We start from the raw sequence: 17330 nt of genomic DNA on the forward strand, positions 1-17330 counted from the left end.
TTATTTATTTTTCCCCCAAAGCCCCAGTAGATAGTTGTCTGTCATAGCTGCACATCCTTCTAGTTGCTGTATGTGGGTCGCGGCCTCAGCATGGCCGGAGGAGTGGTGCGTCGGTGCGCGCCCAGGATCCGAACCCGGGCCGCCGGCAGCGGAGTGCATCCGAACCTTGACCGCCAGCCATGGGGCCGGCCCTGGTGGAGTTTCTTAAATACCTGGCTGTCGAGTAAACTTTTATTTTAAAAGGAGAAAGCAGCCAAGGTCAGTGTTTTGAGGAGGAATGAAGTGGCTTCTAGAATAGAATTGAATGAATAGTAGTAACAGAATAGACTGTAAGGCAGAGAAACTAGTGAGATTTTTAGGGTAATTGTGGGGGTGATGTTGCCTGGATGAGAACACTAGCTGTGGGGCTGAAAAGGAAGCAAGGGCCCACATTTTATAGCCAAATTCCAGGCTAGACCCTGTAACTCCCCTGTAGGCTTTAAGATTTGTCTGAAGTGTGATTTTTTAAAAAAGTATTATTCATTAATCCAAAATTGCTATTTTCATTTAGAATCTTTATTAATGTTTAGCATTTTCTGTTACTGAGGCCTGGAATGTAACTCCAGTCTTTTTCAAGGCAACTGTCAGTCCGTAATACCTTGTAGTTCTTCAGACACATCTGCACTTAGTGGGCTTCTGAGTCTTTGGGATGGCTTTGTTCCTATTTAATGTCTCTAGGAGTTTGGAGCCTCTGGAGCTGGGTGAGTGTCTCAGAGTCTGTGTACCCATCCCTCCCACAAGGGTCAAGGATGGATGTCCAGGTTGCAGTGTCAGAGTTGTGGGGTAATGACGAAAAAAATACGTGGTGGACATCTGACTTTTTTTGCTGCCAAGCATTCTAAACTCCTTTTGTATTTTGTGGGATTCCCTGATGGTGTGAGCTGGTGGGAGGCAGGGCCCGCCCCCCCCACCCCCCATGAAAGCCTAGGTTGGGGAGACACTCCCTCTTCACCCCTCTAGCAGTTAGGGTGCAGGTGCATGTCCTGCTTTGGGCAGTTGGTATGTTCCTCTCTACCACTGTGAATCTTCAGTGAGGGATGCACTGGGGAAGGGCAAGTTAGAATTTTTTGTGATAGCATGGTGGCCTGCGGGAGCAAGGACAGAAGTACGTCGAGGCAGAGGCACCCAGAGGCCATGGTGCCAGCAGTGGCTTTCACACCGACTGTCACTTGTGGCTCCTGCTCTGTGTGCTGCGTGGCCTCCTTTTCCCAATTGTCCCAGCTTTTTTTTTTTCTTGCTGATCCTGCTTCTCCAGCTCTCCTATTGATTTTGTGACCTACTTGGATATCTGCAAATTCTTTTCTGGTTAAATTAACCGGAATTGGTTTCTGTTTCCAAGAACTCAGACTGATATAACAAGCAATGCCTGTAGAGGGAGCAAAACTGGGACGACATTTTGGGCGTAGGACATGGTTGCACGATTATTATGTGTATATGGACTGCCTGAAAGCACAGCAACAGATCAGACGGGCCCCGGCCCGTAGCCATCAGAGATACAGGGATGGATCCGCGCTCAGGATCCTGGCAGTCCCTGATGCACAGGGTCAGAATCCACTAATAATTAGTAGGCTGGTTACACCTGCCCCGGGGCTGGAAGTTCTTTATTGGGCTGGTAAGTCAACTGATTCTGAGGTTACATTATTACTGTCATCTTTGGATGTAAAGGATGCCAATACATGTAGAAGTACATGTGAGTGTGTTAAATAGAGTGTTGAAATAGGCTGTCCTGACTCACAAAAGGCAGCTCCTGGTTACTGATAATCTTTTGTTTTGCAACATCCTGTTTTAGACTTTTTGATGATTAACTTGTGAAAATTTCAAACCCAGGATTTATCCTTCTATCTTGGCCCTTCATTTGTGGTTATAGTTCCTGTGTTTAACGTTCTCTGTCATGTTTCTTTGTCTCTTCCCTTTGTATATATATATTTTTTATCCACGTGGTCTTCACCAACTTGCACTTAAAATTCTTTTTTTCTTTAATCCTTACTCAGGCTTCTTTCCTATGAATTCGTGATGCCTAATGATTATCATTAATAGAGAATAGAGCTTCGTTAATAGGGAATGGAGCAATGGAATCCAGAAAAATCAAAGGAGCATGGCTCAGTGAATGCTCCCATTTTAGACAGAAGAGAAAGCTCTTTTGGCTAGAGAAGGTGGATTTAACATGAGTAGTTCTCAAATACTGTTGACCCTGAAACAAAATAATAAAGATCATGTAGTCATCAACTAGGTTTTCTCAGTTAATCCTAAACCATAACTTTTTGAGAAGGGTGGGAACTTGCCTTGAGATACAGGTTATAAGACTAAATACATAAAAGTCGTTGACAGGTGGTGCATAGCACTCTCTGAATTTGAGGAGCTGATAAGCTTGCAAAATGCAAGTAGGAAAGGCCACACAGATGTTTTACGTGAGTATCAGAGAGCATAGTCTATTTAAGCATTTTTGTGCAACTGTTGTCCAGTCAGCATTTCCCTGGTTGCCTGATTAATACTTCCGTTCTGGCCTCTTCTTAGCGCTGTGTAGTGTGTTTTGGGGTCGGTGTTAATTAGATCCTCACATATGCCGCTTCTCCCTGTCCTCCTCTCTTCCCGCCTCCTTTTCCTTTCTCCAGCATTAAGGAGTGCCTACTATTTACCAGGCACAGCGCTAAACACTGGGTACATGACCCTATCTTCAGAGAGTTGCGGTTTAGTTAGGAAGACAGATAAATCAGTTCACATTCTCAGGATGTGAACTCAGTGCTCTGGGAGGACTGAGGAATCACCTCTCCTGGAGTAAGTCAGGGAATGTTTTGCTCCAGAGGTGACACTTGGGTTGAGTCTTGATGCGTCAGTAGCTGTTTGCCAGGCAAGGAAGGGGAGGGGTCGATCAAGGTGGAGGGAATCGCGTATAAAAGCAGTCGTCATAAGTGAGCTTGGAGGATGTAAGAACATGTTGGGTGTCATTACACGGGGAGTGGTGGAAGATAAGGCTGTGAAAGAATTTGCTTTTATCTGTGACCCCCATACCCAGCACAATGCCTCGTATTCATTGAGAAAGAAGTTCAAAGGTTAGTGAGTGAGGTGTTCCCTTTTTACTGGGAAGGAGTTAAACAATAGTCACCCTACCTCTATTCCTAAGTTAAAGCGGCTCAGTCCTTTCCCACATCAAATGAGCTGTGGTTAAGGGTAACGTGAGCTCAGCAATAGAAGGACTATATGAGTCCATATAATGAGGCAGGCCTGGGTTTGAATCCCATCTCTCAGTTCCTGCTACCCATGTGATCTTAGAGAAATTGCTTACCTTCTCTGAACCGCCGTGTCCTCATCTGCAAAGTAAGGATACTAACATTTCTGTCTTGAGGATATACTGGTCACTTAGCCTGGACTTAGGTGTTTACCAGGTTTCCTGCAACAGTTAGTATGAAAATTGGATGTGCCAGTTGTTGGAGATACAGTGGGAACAAGACAGACAAGGTCTTTGCCCCAGTGGAGCCTTTTCAACAGGCAGGTAAATATTCTTATCTTTCTGGTCCCACTAGACCAGGGGTCAGCAGACTTGTTCTGTTAAGGGCCAGATAGTAAATGTTTGCGGGTCATAGAGCCTTGCTTGCAGCTGCCTGACTGCTGTTGTAGGATGAAAGCAACCATAGACCATATGTGTGGAGCGGGCGTGGCTGTGTTCCAGGAAAACTTTATTTATTAAAGCAAGTGGTGGTGGGATTTGGCCTGCAGACCGTAGTTGCTTACTCCTGCGCTAGACTAAGATTCTTGAGGGCAAGAACTGTCATTAATTCTTGTAACTCTGTTGCCTAGTAGGTCTGATATGTAGCAGGCACTTAAATTGTTTGAATTGGTCTGAAGTCATCACACGTAGATAGATACAAATTAATGGGAGATTTTGTTAGTTCAGGTCCTCTGAGAAGAAAAAGAGATGCCAAGATGGGACTAGATGTGCAAGCGATTCAATGGCGGGGTTTGGGGGGGCCCCAAGGGCAAAGGGAACAGGAGTTGGGGTGAGCCTTCAGACTGTGATGCAGGTCTGACCTCTGTGAAAGCAGAGAGAGAAAGAAGAATTGGGTAGGGAGAGCCTGAGACCACAGGGTGCAGTTCTGAGAACGTTTTGGCCAGCCGATAGAGAGTCCTTGGACAAAGGTTGCCTGCTAGAGGAGTCCTGTGTCTTCTAGCAGGATTGGCCTGTCTCTGGTCCTCTGCTGTGCTCATTGATGTGCTGGAAGCATCCTGGGGGAAGCATGAAAGGTACAGCAGCTAAAGGCTGGAAGCTGTCCTGGAGGCTGTTGGTCTCTTGAAGGGGGGTGCACCTCCTTGGCCGGTACAGTCCATTTCTTGTGCTGCACGGATCTGCTTCTCCACACACATTCATGGGGCTTTCTTCCTGAGGCGACATCTTGGAGCTGGAAGTTATTGGGAAGAATACAACCCCTGCTGCTGCTGCTGGTCTCATGGCTGCTGCTGGTCCTCATCCTCTCCCTTCTCCACTCTCCATTGTAAATTCCCTCACTCTCAGTCATCACCTTGGCAGGCTTTGGGTGGCTTACCTGGTAGTGTGACCCAAAAGTTCATTCCTAAGAGTCTGGACCCTTGATAACCATGTGTTTCTCAGGCTGATGTTTCTGCACATGCCCTTTCACAGTTCCAATGGGACAAGGAAGCACCAAGAGGTGCCACAGGTGTTCTTCCCTGCCCCCATGGTGTCAGAGCAGCCCGCCCTCCCGCTGTCAGGATCAGTTACCCCTGCCGTGACAGTGATTGCTCTTCCTGCCTGCTGCGCCCTGCCACAGGGAGTCCCATGTGCACTTGCTGTGTTTCCTGGCAAGAGTACTTCCTTCTCTTTTGGGGATAGGACCTTTAACTGCAGAGCCCTCTAACTGGGAGGTCTGGGAAGTAGGGCTACTCCTGCTTCCATCCCTTGGTTCCTGGGCCACATGTTCGTACGTATATGGGACACACCACCATATAGAGTCCTGGGACTTAATTCATATAGTACTCCATTCTCCTGTATGTCCAGCTTGTCTCCGGTACAACACTGTCTCCGTTATTGTAGGTTCATAATAAATCTTGAAATCAGGTAGTGTGAGTCCTCCAACTTTGTTCTTTTTCAAAATTGTTTTGGCTGTTCTAGTTCTTTTGCCTTTCTATATAAATTTTAGAATCAACTTGTTTATTTCTTTAAAAATTTCTATTGATATTTTAAATTAAATGGTGTGGAATCTACAGATCAGTTAGGGGGGATTTGACAAATTAACAAATCACGAACATGGTCTGTCTCTCAGTTTATTTAGGTCTTTAATCTCTCAGCAGTGTTTTGTAGCTTTAAGTTGTCGATGCAAAATAACCAATAACCGTTCTATAGATACGAGAAATAAGGTGAGTTTACTTGAGCCAGAGTGAGGATTATAACCTGGGAAGGCCTTAGAAAGCAGTCCAGAGAACTATGGTTTTCAGTACAGTCTTGATATCTCTTTAGAACAAAGAACATACATTAAACATACCCAGGATACATTTACATCAAAGTTTCAAAGAGGTATTCAGTTGCAAATTAGCAGGTCAACATGACCCTGATGTCAGATAAGGGACTGATCTGGGTGTTAACCAATAGGGCCAGGGGAAGTATGCATTTTTATCTTAAGAGAGTGCATTCTTTAGTGGTTAAAGCAGATGTACAATACATGTTTGATAGGCCCTGTCAGGCTTTTTAGTTCAAGCCGAATCAATTTTGAACCCAAGTAGTTACCCCATATACCTCAATATGTGAAAATCTCTGGTCAAAGTATATAGACTCTGCACAAGTTTTGTTAGATTTAGATCTAAGTAATTCATGTTTTTTGGTGCTGTTGTAAATGGTGGTAGTTTTCCCTGTAAATCTTGCACATATTTTAAAGTCATAGGTATTTTATATATTTTCTTCTGTTGCAGATGGAATTTCTTTTCTTTTTTTTTTTTTCAAAGAGATATTTATTTATTTATTTATTTTTTGTGAGGAAGATCAGCCCTGAGCTAACATCCATGCTAATCCTCCTCTTTTTGCTGAGGAAGAACGGCTCTGAGCTAACATCTATTGCCAATCCTCCTCCTTTTTTTCCCCCAAAGCCCCAGTAGATAGTTGTATGTCATAGTTGCACATCCTTCTAGTTGCTGTATGTGGGACGCGGCCTCAGCATGGCCAGAGAAGCAGTGCATCAGTGTGCACCCGGGATCCGAACCTGGGCCGCCAGTAGCGGAACACGCGCACTTAACTGCTAAGCCACGGGGCCGGCCTGGAATTTATTTTCTAAATAGTTATTGCTAATCTAAAGTAGGAGTGTCTTTCAGATCAGATCACATCTCTCCCCTTCTTAAAAATACTCATTTAATCCTTTATTCATAATGGAATCTTCATTCATATGGAATAAAGAATGATGTGCTTGGAGTTCAAAGATGTCCTTATTTTTCCAGCTTCATCTCTCATTCTCCTTCCCTCAAACACTTTGTGTTCCTGATACACCTTTAAGCAGTATTGTGACATGTAATCATTAGCAGTTCTTCAGCATTCAAGTAATACAGTACTATATAGCACTACTGGGCTCGAAAAGTATGTTGAATGGGTACAGAGCACAATGAAATCCTGCAAATTGCTGTGGGTTTGCCTAACCCGTGGGTTTCTGGGGAACAGCAGTCTCAGCTCCTACAATAATCTCTACTGAGCTGGCTTTTTTGTACGAAGGCTTTAGGTTACTAAGGCAAAGAGGCAGGCTGGCAAAAGCTGTAGATGCTGCAAATTTCTGCTGATGCTAAAGGAACAATTTAGCATATATTCTGGAAAGGACTTTAAGTCACTGTGTCCTCTGTCATTTATGAGTCAAATTTATTAAGATTAATAAACTATGTTTTCCTTGTGGTTTACATGCCCTAGCATATTTTTATTGATTGGGTAGGTAATAAATTCTAATTTTTTTCAAGTAAATTCATGGAAGGATAGTAGTTCTGGTATGGATTATTTTCTGATTGTTTTTTGCCAACCAGTGTGTGGCAATAGAGGTGGCAGTAGGAGCCTGGGCTGTTCTGAGGAGGATTAGCTGTGGCCAGTTCCTTTTCTGGCCTCAGCTTCTTCAGTGCACAAATGTGGAGTTTGTACTAGATCATTTCTCAGGGACTTTATAAATCTGAAATCCATGATCATAATGTTAGGATTAAATTTATAATTTTTAAAGAAAAACAAATGTAGCCCACTAGAGGGAGCTCTGCTCTTTTTAAATCTCAATTTTATTGAAAAACATCTTTCATACAAGAGTGTATAGCCTGTATCTGAACAATTTATGTAAGAATAATGAAGTGAACACCTGTTTACCCACAATTTACATCATCTTATTCTGAGAGGTCGTCACTATCCTGACTTCTATGTTAATCATTCCTTTGCTTCTCTTTATTGTTTTAACACTTAAACGCTTGTATCCTTAAACTATATTTGATTTGTTTCTGCAATATTTTTCTTTAACTTGAGATTGTGTCTCAAGAATGAGTATGTATTCTTCTCTGACTTGTCCTTTTATTTCTCATGATTTTTGAGATTCATCCATGTTGATGTGGTTAATTATAGTTCATGGAATTTTCTCAACCATATTGTATTCTATTATATCAATATACCGTAATCTATTTACTATTCTTCTGTCAGTGGAGATTTCAGTTGCTTCCAGTTTTTTGCTATTATAAACAATGCTGCCATGAATATTTGTGGACATGTCTCCTTTTGCACATGTGGAAGAGTTTCTTTAGGATCTCAGAGTTACCTAGGAGTGAAATTAGTTTACAGGATATGTGCATGTTCCACTTTACTAGGTAATGCCAAGCTGTTTTCCATAGTGGATATGCTAATTTTTATTCCAGCAGCAGAAAATATTTGATATTGACTGACTTAAATTTTTGCCGATCGGGTAAATGTGAAATGCTATCTCATTGTGATGTGATTTTGAATTTCCTTGATTACTGATGAGATTAAGTATCTTTTTATATGTTTATTCATCATTCCTGATTCTGCATCTGGAAATGCCTGGTTCATGTCTTTGACCTTTTCCATGGGTTTTTTTTCCTAATAAATTCTTAGGAGTTTAAAAAAATATACTATGGGGGCTATCCCTGTGGCCTAGTGGTTAAGTCCAGTGCGCTCCGCTTGGGTGGCCTGGGTTTGCGGGTTTGGATCTCGGGCACAGACCTCCACCACTCATCAAGCCGTGCTGTGGTAGCAACCCACATACAAAATAGAGGAAGATTGGCACAGATGTTAGTTCACGGCTGGTCTTCCTAAAGCCAAAAGAAAAAAAAAAAAGAGAAAGCTTGGCAACAGATGTTAGCTCAGAGTGAATCCTCCTAACCACCCCCTCAAAAAAAAAAATTATGGATGTTAATCCTTTGTCATTTGTATGGATTGCAAAAATCTTCCATTTTTTTCACTTTATGGTGTCTTGATGAACAGAAAGGTTTTTAATTTTATGCAAGTGAATGTATCAATCTTTTTCTTTATGCTGTGTGGTTTTTACATCATGTTTGAAAGAGTCCCTTCATTACCCAAGGTCGGAGAGATATTTTCTTATATTGTGCTCTAAGTTTTATAGTTTTGCCCATGGTTTTTATTCATGGTTTTATTCATGCTGTGAATTTGGGATTGTTCTGGTTTTCTATTGCTAAGAAACAGCCAAACTTTAGTGGCTTAAAGCAACTATTCTATTTTGCTCATGGTTTTTGTGTCAGGAATTTAGAAAGAGCTCATCTGGCAATTTGCCCCTTACCCACAAGGCATCAGTTGGGCTAGAAAATTCACTTCCAGGATGGCTTCTTTCTCTGCTCACAAACTGGTGCCTTTGTGCTTCTTTACTCTCTCTTTCTACATGCTGTCATCCTCCAGAACGTCTCCACATGGGTTATGCTTCTTGTGGCATGATGGTCTTAGGGTGGTCACTATCCTTACATGGTGGCTGGCTTCCAAGAGGTTATGTCTCAAGAGTGTGCATCCTGAAAGTGAGTATTTCCAATAGTCAAGAAGAGGAAACTGCCAGGCAGCTAAAGTCTATGCCTAGAATTGGCCAAGTGTCACTTCTGTCGTATTCTATTTGTTAAGGCAATCACAGGGCCCATTCACATTCAAAGAGGTAGAGAAATAATCTCCTCCTGTTGATGGGGAATGTCAGCGTCGCATTGTGGAAGAGCATACAGGATGGGAGATATTGTTATGGTCATCCCTGGAAGATACAGTCTGGCCACAGCAACATTCATTTGCAAACTACATTCATCCCCTTCATCATGACTCCCTAAATTTATCCCATTATGGCATCACATATGGCAATTACTTGCCCATAGCACTTCTAAAATGCAATTGAACGTATGTCTGCCATTTTTGATTAGATCCAGTTCTGCTTCCTGGGAGTGATTCTGTGTGGTTCCTGGCTTTACTCCTTGGACTCGGCTCTGCATTCTGAGTCGTTCTTCCTTTTCCATAAGAAATGGCACATGTTTGCAATGGAATAGCTTTCTCAAATACTTCCTGCTTATAGAAGCTTGAGATTCTTGACTCTTCATTTTGAACTGTTTCCTTTTTTAGTCCAAGTGGATGGTGATTCTTGTAGTACTATTGTCTTAAAAATGCTGTGGCTTTTCTGTGAATCATATTGTGGTTTACTCCATTAGACAAAAGTCACACTCACGAATCTCTTTGAGACAGGCTCTTCTCTATGTTGGGCTGTTTATAAGTCTGCTATGGTATAACACCTTTAAGATTCTTAAACTATTAGTTTATATAAGATGGTCTATAAGGTACTGCCTTAAATCTTTCTGAGGTTATAGCAAGGTCTTACAACCACACGCTTGTGACTGCCCTGAGACCTTGTTTTACTAGAAAACTCTTGAATTTGATATTTGCTATAAGGCCATTTTTACTTTGAGAACCTTTTACTGGGAGAGATTGGGAATGAGAAATAGTTTTGTTTTTGTGTCATCAAGTCATGTCTCCTTTATATTTTCCCTAAATTCTGCTTAAAAACTGAACACTTCCTTCTTGAGTGTTTCTCTCTCTATCCAAACCTTGTTATTGAGGCTACGATAAACCAGGTGGCACCTTCAACACTCATCCTGGAAAACTCCTTCACCAGATCCACTTTTTGTATTTTTCATGTTACTGCAGGGGATGGTTTTAACTGAACTTTATGCCACTATGTAACATGGGTCTTTTCTCCAACTTCCAATAACAACTCACTGTTTCTGCAGCCTCCACTAACAAGTCTTCCTGAGGCCCTTCAGGCCTCCACTCAATGCCTGGTCCTGATGCAAATGCACAAATTTCTGTTCAGGTTATCTGTTCTTGTGCAACAAAACTATGCCCAAACTTAGTGACTTAAAACAGTCATTGTAATTTTTACATAATTTTGTGGAGCGGGAATTTGGAAGAGCTTAGCTGGACATCAGCTGGGGCTGCTGAGGCTGGAGGATCCACCTCCAGATGACTTCTTCATTCACAAGTCTGGAGCTTTAGTGCTCCTTGACCTCAGTTTCTTTCCATGCAGTGTCTCATCTTCTCCGGCATCTTCCTATCACTTATGTGTCTCACAGCATGCTGGTCTCAGGGTAGTCTCACTTCTTACATGATGGCTGGGTTCCAAGAGGGAGCTTTGCAGGAATGAATGATACAACAGTGAGAGTTCTAAGAAGCAGGAAGAGAGTTCCAGACCAGTTAAGGGCTAGTTACCAGAACCGGCACACTTTCGTTTCTGCTGTCTTCTATTTATTAAAGCAATTAGAGGGGGCTCACCCAGAACTCAGAAGAGTAGAGAAATACACTCTCTCTCTTGACAGGGTAGTGGCAAGCTCACATTGCAGAAGAGCATGTGGGTGGGAGGTACTGTTGTATAACATCTTTGCAAGTATAGTCCGCCACAGGGATGCAATTTCATTTTTCCCAAATGGATAACCAGTTGGACCAGAACTCTTTATTGAACAGCCCATACAGATCTGTAATGTCTGTTCTGTCATAAATCAGATTTCTAAATATGTGTGTGTGTTTGTTTTGAATTGTCTGTCTAGGCCCATGGTTTCAACTGGGGACCATTTTGTAGGGGACAATATTTGGAGACATTTTTGGTTGTCACACTTGGGAAGGGGTACTACTAGCATCTGGTGGATAGAAGCCAGGGATGCTGGTAAATATCCAACAATGCACAAGACAGCCCCCACAACAGAATTATCCAGCCCAAAAGTCAATAATGCTGAGGTTGAGAAACCATGGTTTATGCCATCAGTATTGCCCTACTGTACTATCTTAATTAGCCTTGATAGCTGGTAGGGCAAGTCACCTCACTTTGTTTTTCTTCTTTGAGAATGTCTTATTTTTGGCCCCTTGCATTTCCATATAAATTTTAGAATCAGTTTATCATGTTTCATGAAGAACTCTTTATATTTTGATTGGAATTTCATTGTAACTATATATCTCTATGAGGAAAATTGACACTTTATGATATTGAATCTTCTTATTCACCAACATGATATATCTATCAATTTAGTTCTTTAATGTCTTTCAATAAAATTTTATAATTTTCTTATTAAAGGCCTTGCAAATCTTTTGTGCGAGATTTGCTCTGTTGGTCAGTTAGTGAGGCTTTTAAAACTTTGCTTTCCTCTTTTGGGCCTTAATTTCCCTAAGTGAAAAATGTGACATTTGGATTAGATCATCTCCAACAGGATTTCAAGCCGGGTTGACATGATTAAAATGTTAGAATTCAATTGAAAACTTTCAATGCACAAAATAAAAATCCACTAGAGGGAGCTCTTCTCCATTTCATCTCAGGCCAGGTTGCCAGACTGCTGTGAAGATACCAGCTCCCAATAGTGGAAGTTAGGGAAAAGACCTCATCTTCTCAGGGTGGAGGGAAAAACCAACTCTCTGGTGTCTTTTCAATCACAGTTCTCTACATAAGAAATTCTGCTTCGGTCTTTGGAAGATATTGCTTGTTTCTGGGTGTGGGAATACAAGAAATATGTTTTGAACCTAGGAGGAAATTTATAGATCATCCACTTTAATTCCTTCATTTGACAAATGAATAAACTATGATTTAAAAACACTGTTACTTTCCAGAGGACACACAGACAGTTTGTGAGAGACTCAAGGCTGGAACTTAGGTTCACACGTAGTTGAGGGAATGGGGAGGAAGAGGGTGTAAGCCGTGGGTATTACAGTGGGGTGGGGATAGGGATGATGTTTATTTTTTAAAGGACCGAGAGGTGGGTGGTCTGTGAATTTCCTGGAGTTATATGCAATATTGCATGTGTATGAGAGTATGTGTGTATGTGAGTGTATGTGTGTGTGTTCATACATGCTATACTTTGACTGGAAATAGGACTTTTGTTGTGATTGTTGGCTTCCAACAAATAGGATTGGACTACTGTAAGCCAGCCTTTACCTACAAACTAGGATAACTTTCACTGGCTTTAGTAATTCATTTAATTTATATTTTGGAATCATTTGGAAATAACCTGCCTTGGTAACTTGATTACCAAAAATTAAAGCAATCTTTCAGTTTATTTATCTTTAACTTGATTTAATGATTTCCAGACCTCATTTTTTTCTTTCTGACTCAAAACTGACTTTTCAAATAAAGTGCAGTTATTGGATGTTGTTTTCAGAGAAGATGAAACTCAACTTCTCTCTGTTAGTCATCCTTTTTCAAGTCTATTGTGACTGATTTTGAAACGTTTCTCCATAGTGTGCTTATTATTTGTGATTCTCCTAATTCACCTAGGTACAAACTTTTCCTGTAGACTGTAGACATTTTAAAATTCTTTATTTCTGCATTTGCCTTAGGAATAAGATCTTTATAGTTTATTTGGATTATTTTTTCTATGGATATCATGGACAAGATTTTAAGCCTTTTTTTGGCTTAAATAAATAAAAAATCAAAATAAAAAGTCAACTACTGACTTCTTTGTCAACATTAAGAACTAGAGTTCTTGCATTGCTTTTTTAATGCAATGCAATGTATTCTTTTCTAACAAGCTAACAGGAAATGATCATCTGAGAAAAATATATATTTAATTACTTTTCTGTTGTTCTTTATCAGGTATGGTCTAGACCAGTTTAACAAGGGTTAGATTGTATTTAGGCTTTTATGTGTTAGTCCAAGGAATGATGCTCTTGGTACCTAGGAGGGATAGGAGCAGAGGAGGAGTATCAAAATGCAGAATAAGGACATTGGACAGCTTTCTTCCTCCTCTGAGATGGATTTCTAGACCGAGGCGTCAATCTCAGTGCGAAGTGTTGGATATTCTAGGAAAGGAGGATTAATCTTTATTAGAAATAGTTATAAAAATGAATATTAGGCCAAATGATTTTTGTGCTAATATACTCTTTCTTAGCAAGTATTACTGAGGATTTATCTGTCAATAATTTCTATTTGCATACTTACCATCTATAAATTTCAGCTGGAGTTATGAGGCAGTAATGATTTTGAGCTGGGTGGTGGAAATGGCTTACCCTAGCATTCCATTAAGAAGATCTTTAATCATGAAAATCAGATGATAAGAGAACAAGTTTTGGGGCTGGTCCCCTGGCATAGCAGTTAAGTGCATGCGCTCTGCTGCTGGCGGCCCGGGTGCGGATCCCGGGCACGCGCCGATGCACTGCTTGTCAGGCCGTTCTGTGGCGGCATCCCATATAAAGTGGAGGAAGATGAGCATGGATGTTAGCCCAGGGCCAATCTTCCTCAGTAAAAAAAGGGGAGGATTGGCATGAATGTTAGCTCAGCGCTGATCTTCCTCACACACACAAAAAAAGAGAACAAGTTTTATTTATTTATTTAAAAATATGTCACGTGTTTTGATTCTTGTTTTTCTTTTTTTTTGTGAGGAACATCAGCTTTGAGCTAACATCCATGCCAATCCTCCTCTTTTTTTTTTGCTGAGGAAGACTGGCCCTGGGCTAACATCCGTGCCCATCTTCCTTCACTTTACGTGGGATACTGCCACAGCGTGGCCTGACAAGCAGTGCTTTGGTGTGCGCCCGGGATCTGAACCCGGGCTTCCAGCAGCAGAGCATGCACACTTAACCACTATGCCACGGGGCTGGCCCCTGATTCTTGTTTTTCTTCATAAATATTATTTGATGAGCATAATAAATGAATATTTTTAAAAGATCATATATTGTTGTGTACAATTAGTCATGTGTAATGATTTGATTAAGTATGAACTCATTTATTAACTGAGTAATAGTCCCCTCCAGAGGTGGAGACTATTGTTAAAATATTTGTGTCTCCCACTGACTGCAATAACAGAGATTTTCTTCTTGGTTTCTAGGTTTCCTCCTTCCTCACCCCTGAAACCATATCCAAAGAAGCCCCCGTACCAAAAGGATGTTATTAAATTTCCAGAATGGAATGACCTGCCACCAGGCACTTCACAAGAGAACATCCCAGTGAGGCCGGTTGTGATGGTAAGTGCCGTTACTGAAAGACGGAGGGCTGGCGGCAGGGAGAAATCAGAAGTAGTCTGTGAAGCACCAGGCTTAGTCTACTTCTTTCTGTCGGTTCCTTATGAACAGTGGTCTGAAAATACTAGTCTTACCTGTCAAGAGGTGAGAGACCAGAAACAAAGAAAGATTGGCTTTTGCATTTTTTCATACTTGCTTGTTGATGTTTTGACTGAATATATGGTAGCTGTTTTCACATGTTCCGACTGAGCAAGTTTCTGTTAAAACTCCCTTATAATCTCCTTTTCCTTTCAGTTTGATAATTTACTCTTTTCCCTCTTTGTCTCTTCCTCCTGAACTTTGTTATAGTTTTTACCAGTTGAGAGTGAGAAGATTGGGGCATGGAGTCTTGTGGCATGACCCCTGACAATGTAGGAACAAAGATAGATTCTGCTAGTCTTGGAAAACCTAAGCTCTTTGTAGAATAAACTACCTTTTTCTGGGCGTACTCTTTCCTTAAAATATCCCCAGTAGAAGATTACCAAGATTGAGATAATGCTAGGAAATAAAATACAGAGAAAAACTTTTAGACAGTTTTTAAGATTTGTACTGACACCAATGTTTTAAGTTAATCTAGTCTTATAGGACTAGATGTCCACTTTATACTTTTGTTTGCAAAGATATGATGTAAACATTTTTAGGCAATGTAATTAAAAGAAAAAACAATTAAAAAAATAGGTTGTATTATATCTCAGTTTGGAGAGACTAGTTAAGCAGCTTAGGCTTTATTAAAGATAATTCAAGAAAGAGTGACACCAGTGACAGACATGAGGACTCTGTAAGGGCTTGCAGATTTGTCAGGGACAGTGATGAATTTGGTTTTAAATATGTTTGATGGTAAAGGTGGGTTGTATGAAATGGAAATGTCTAACAGGCGCATGGAGATAATGGCCCTGGGACTTAGAGGAGAGGTCATATTTGGAAGTCATTAATTTGTTGAGTGTCTGCCGTGTGTTACGCATTGTGCCGGGCTCCACAGATGCAGTAATAAGTGATACAGTTTTTGCTATAAAAGGGCTCATCGTCTAGTGAAGCATATAATACAAAAATAGATTATTAGAAGACAAGGTGGAACTTCTGTGAAAGAGTGAGCACAAAGGGTATTTGAAGACTATTTAATTCATTACAAATGAGAAGTACTTAATTAATGTCTAGTTGATAGTTCCTGTCCTAGAGAAAATTAAAATAGAAGTTTATGAGATCAGGGACATTTTTTTGAACATTCATATTTAAACACCTCATATGACTTTATCAATAGAGTAGTTATTCAACAGGCATTTTTTTCATTTTAAGGTTATCCAATGTTGTTCATACAAAAAAAAAGAGATAAAATCCCATATTAAATGAATGTGTATTTCTATTGTCAATATAATAACTTCCTTTTTCTGTTCTACTTAGTTCTGTGATGTTGTGATTTTCCTAGTGTCACCTCTAGGAAGACCAGCTGCTCATTAGCATGCTTGAATGGGCCAATGACAATGACTTCTATCTTCTCTTTTCAGTTTCACATTTTTCAGGAGCCTTGAAGTGGTATACCAATGTCCTGATTCATCAACCATTCCCCCTAGAGTGTATCATTTTTCTGGTCATCTGTATCTTTATTTCTTTTGATACCGTTTGTCTTGCTTGTTCTCACCTGTCCCCCTTAAATGAAGTAGTACAGGTTTGAGCTCACTGCTTGTTATAATTCCACTGAAGCTTGGGCTGCTGCTTTTGAGGATTGTCCAAAGGAAGGATGGCAGAGCAGGATCTGTGTCCCCGGTGGGGCCTTGATGCAGGTTTTAGAATGATGAGGTTAATAGACAATAAAGAAACAATTCATCCTTCTTAAAGAACTTGAGCTCATCATTCATTTCTTCTCTCTTACTTTCCCTCTTTCTATCTCTGCCTCCACTTCGCTTGTTGCTTTTGTTTTGTCCTGTCTTCTCTCTTGCCTAGCCATTATATTTATAATATAATAAATATAATATAATATAATATAATATAATATAATATAATATAATATAATATATGAAATGAAATAAAAATTTGTTGTGTTTGCTGAGGGGCGGTATGATGTGGGCAGTAGGAGGGCGGGCTCCGGAGCCAGGCTGCTGGGTTTGACCTTGGCTTCTCCATTTACGTGCTATTTGAGCTTGTTTCTCTGCTTCATTCACTGTGTTTGTGTCTCAGTTTTCTTTTCGGTGGAGCTGGGATGATAATACCCCTCTGGTGTAGGGTTGTTGTGAGAATCCAGTGAGTTCATATCTGTAAAGTGTTTAGAATGGTGCCTGGCACACAGGTACTCAGTTAACTGTTAACTGCTCTTGCTGTTATTATTGTATTTAGTAGACTTGTTCATAGACAGAGACAAAAGAAACAAAATTACCTGTAATATCATACAGAGGAATTAATATTAACATTTTTGTTGTGTATCCTTTTTTCCCTGCATGTTTTTAATATCAAAATGAGATCATGCTGAGCTGTTTTGTGGCCTATGTTCTTCACTTAGAACAGTGTGTTATGCCCATTTTTTCATTTATTAAACATTCAATATCATTTTTAATATCTGGATCATATCTAATACAAAAGTAATATATTTTATTTTTCCAGTCCTTTACTGTTAGATGTGTACGTGTTTCCAATTTTTCAGTATATGAACAATGCAGTAAGCAATATCTTTACAGATAAATAGTTGAATATATCCATGAGTATTTAAGATAACTTTTGGAAGTGGATTTGCTAAGCAAAATGAACAACATCTATACCTGCCCTTCAAAAATGAATACCTGATTTATATACTTAAAAAAAGTTCACAAATCCATGTGGCCTT

The 17330-nt window shown here is 40.4% G+C and overlaps 1 protein-coding gene across 2 annotated transcripts in view; it reads left to right on the top strand.

Moving 5' to 3' along the window:
* DEPDC1B (DEP domain containing 1B) overlaps positions 1-17330 on the top strand; it is a 78597-nt gene that overhangs the window by 20675 nt on the left and 40592 nt on the right. For both annotated transcript variants that reach the window (XM_058564037.1, XM_058564038.1), the window contains exon 3: positions 14347-14482. In XM_058564037.1, coding sequence (XP_058420020.1) covers positions 14347-14482 — 136 coding nt within the window. The remainder of the gene's footprint in view (positions 1-14346; positions 14483-17330) is intronic.

The sequence above is a fragment of the Diceros bicornis genome, chromosome 20, assembly GCF_020826845.1.
Source record: "Diceros bicornis minor isolate mBicDic1 chromosome 20, mDicBic1.mat.cur, whole genome shotgun sequence".
Taxonomy (NCBI): Eukaryota; Metazoa; Chordata; class Mammalia; order Perissodactyla; family Rhinocerotidae; genus Diceros; species Diceros bicornis.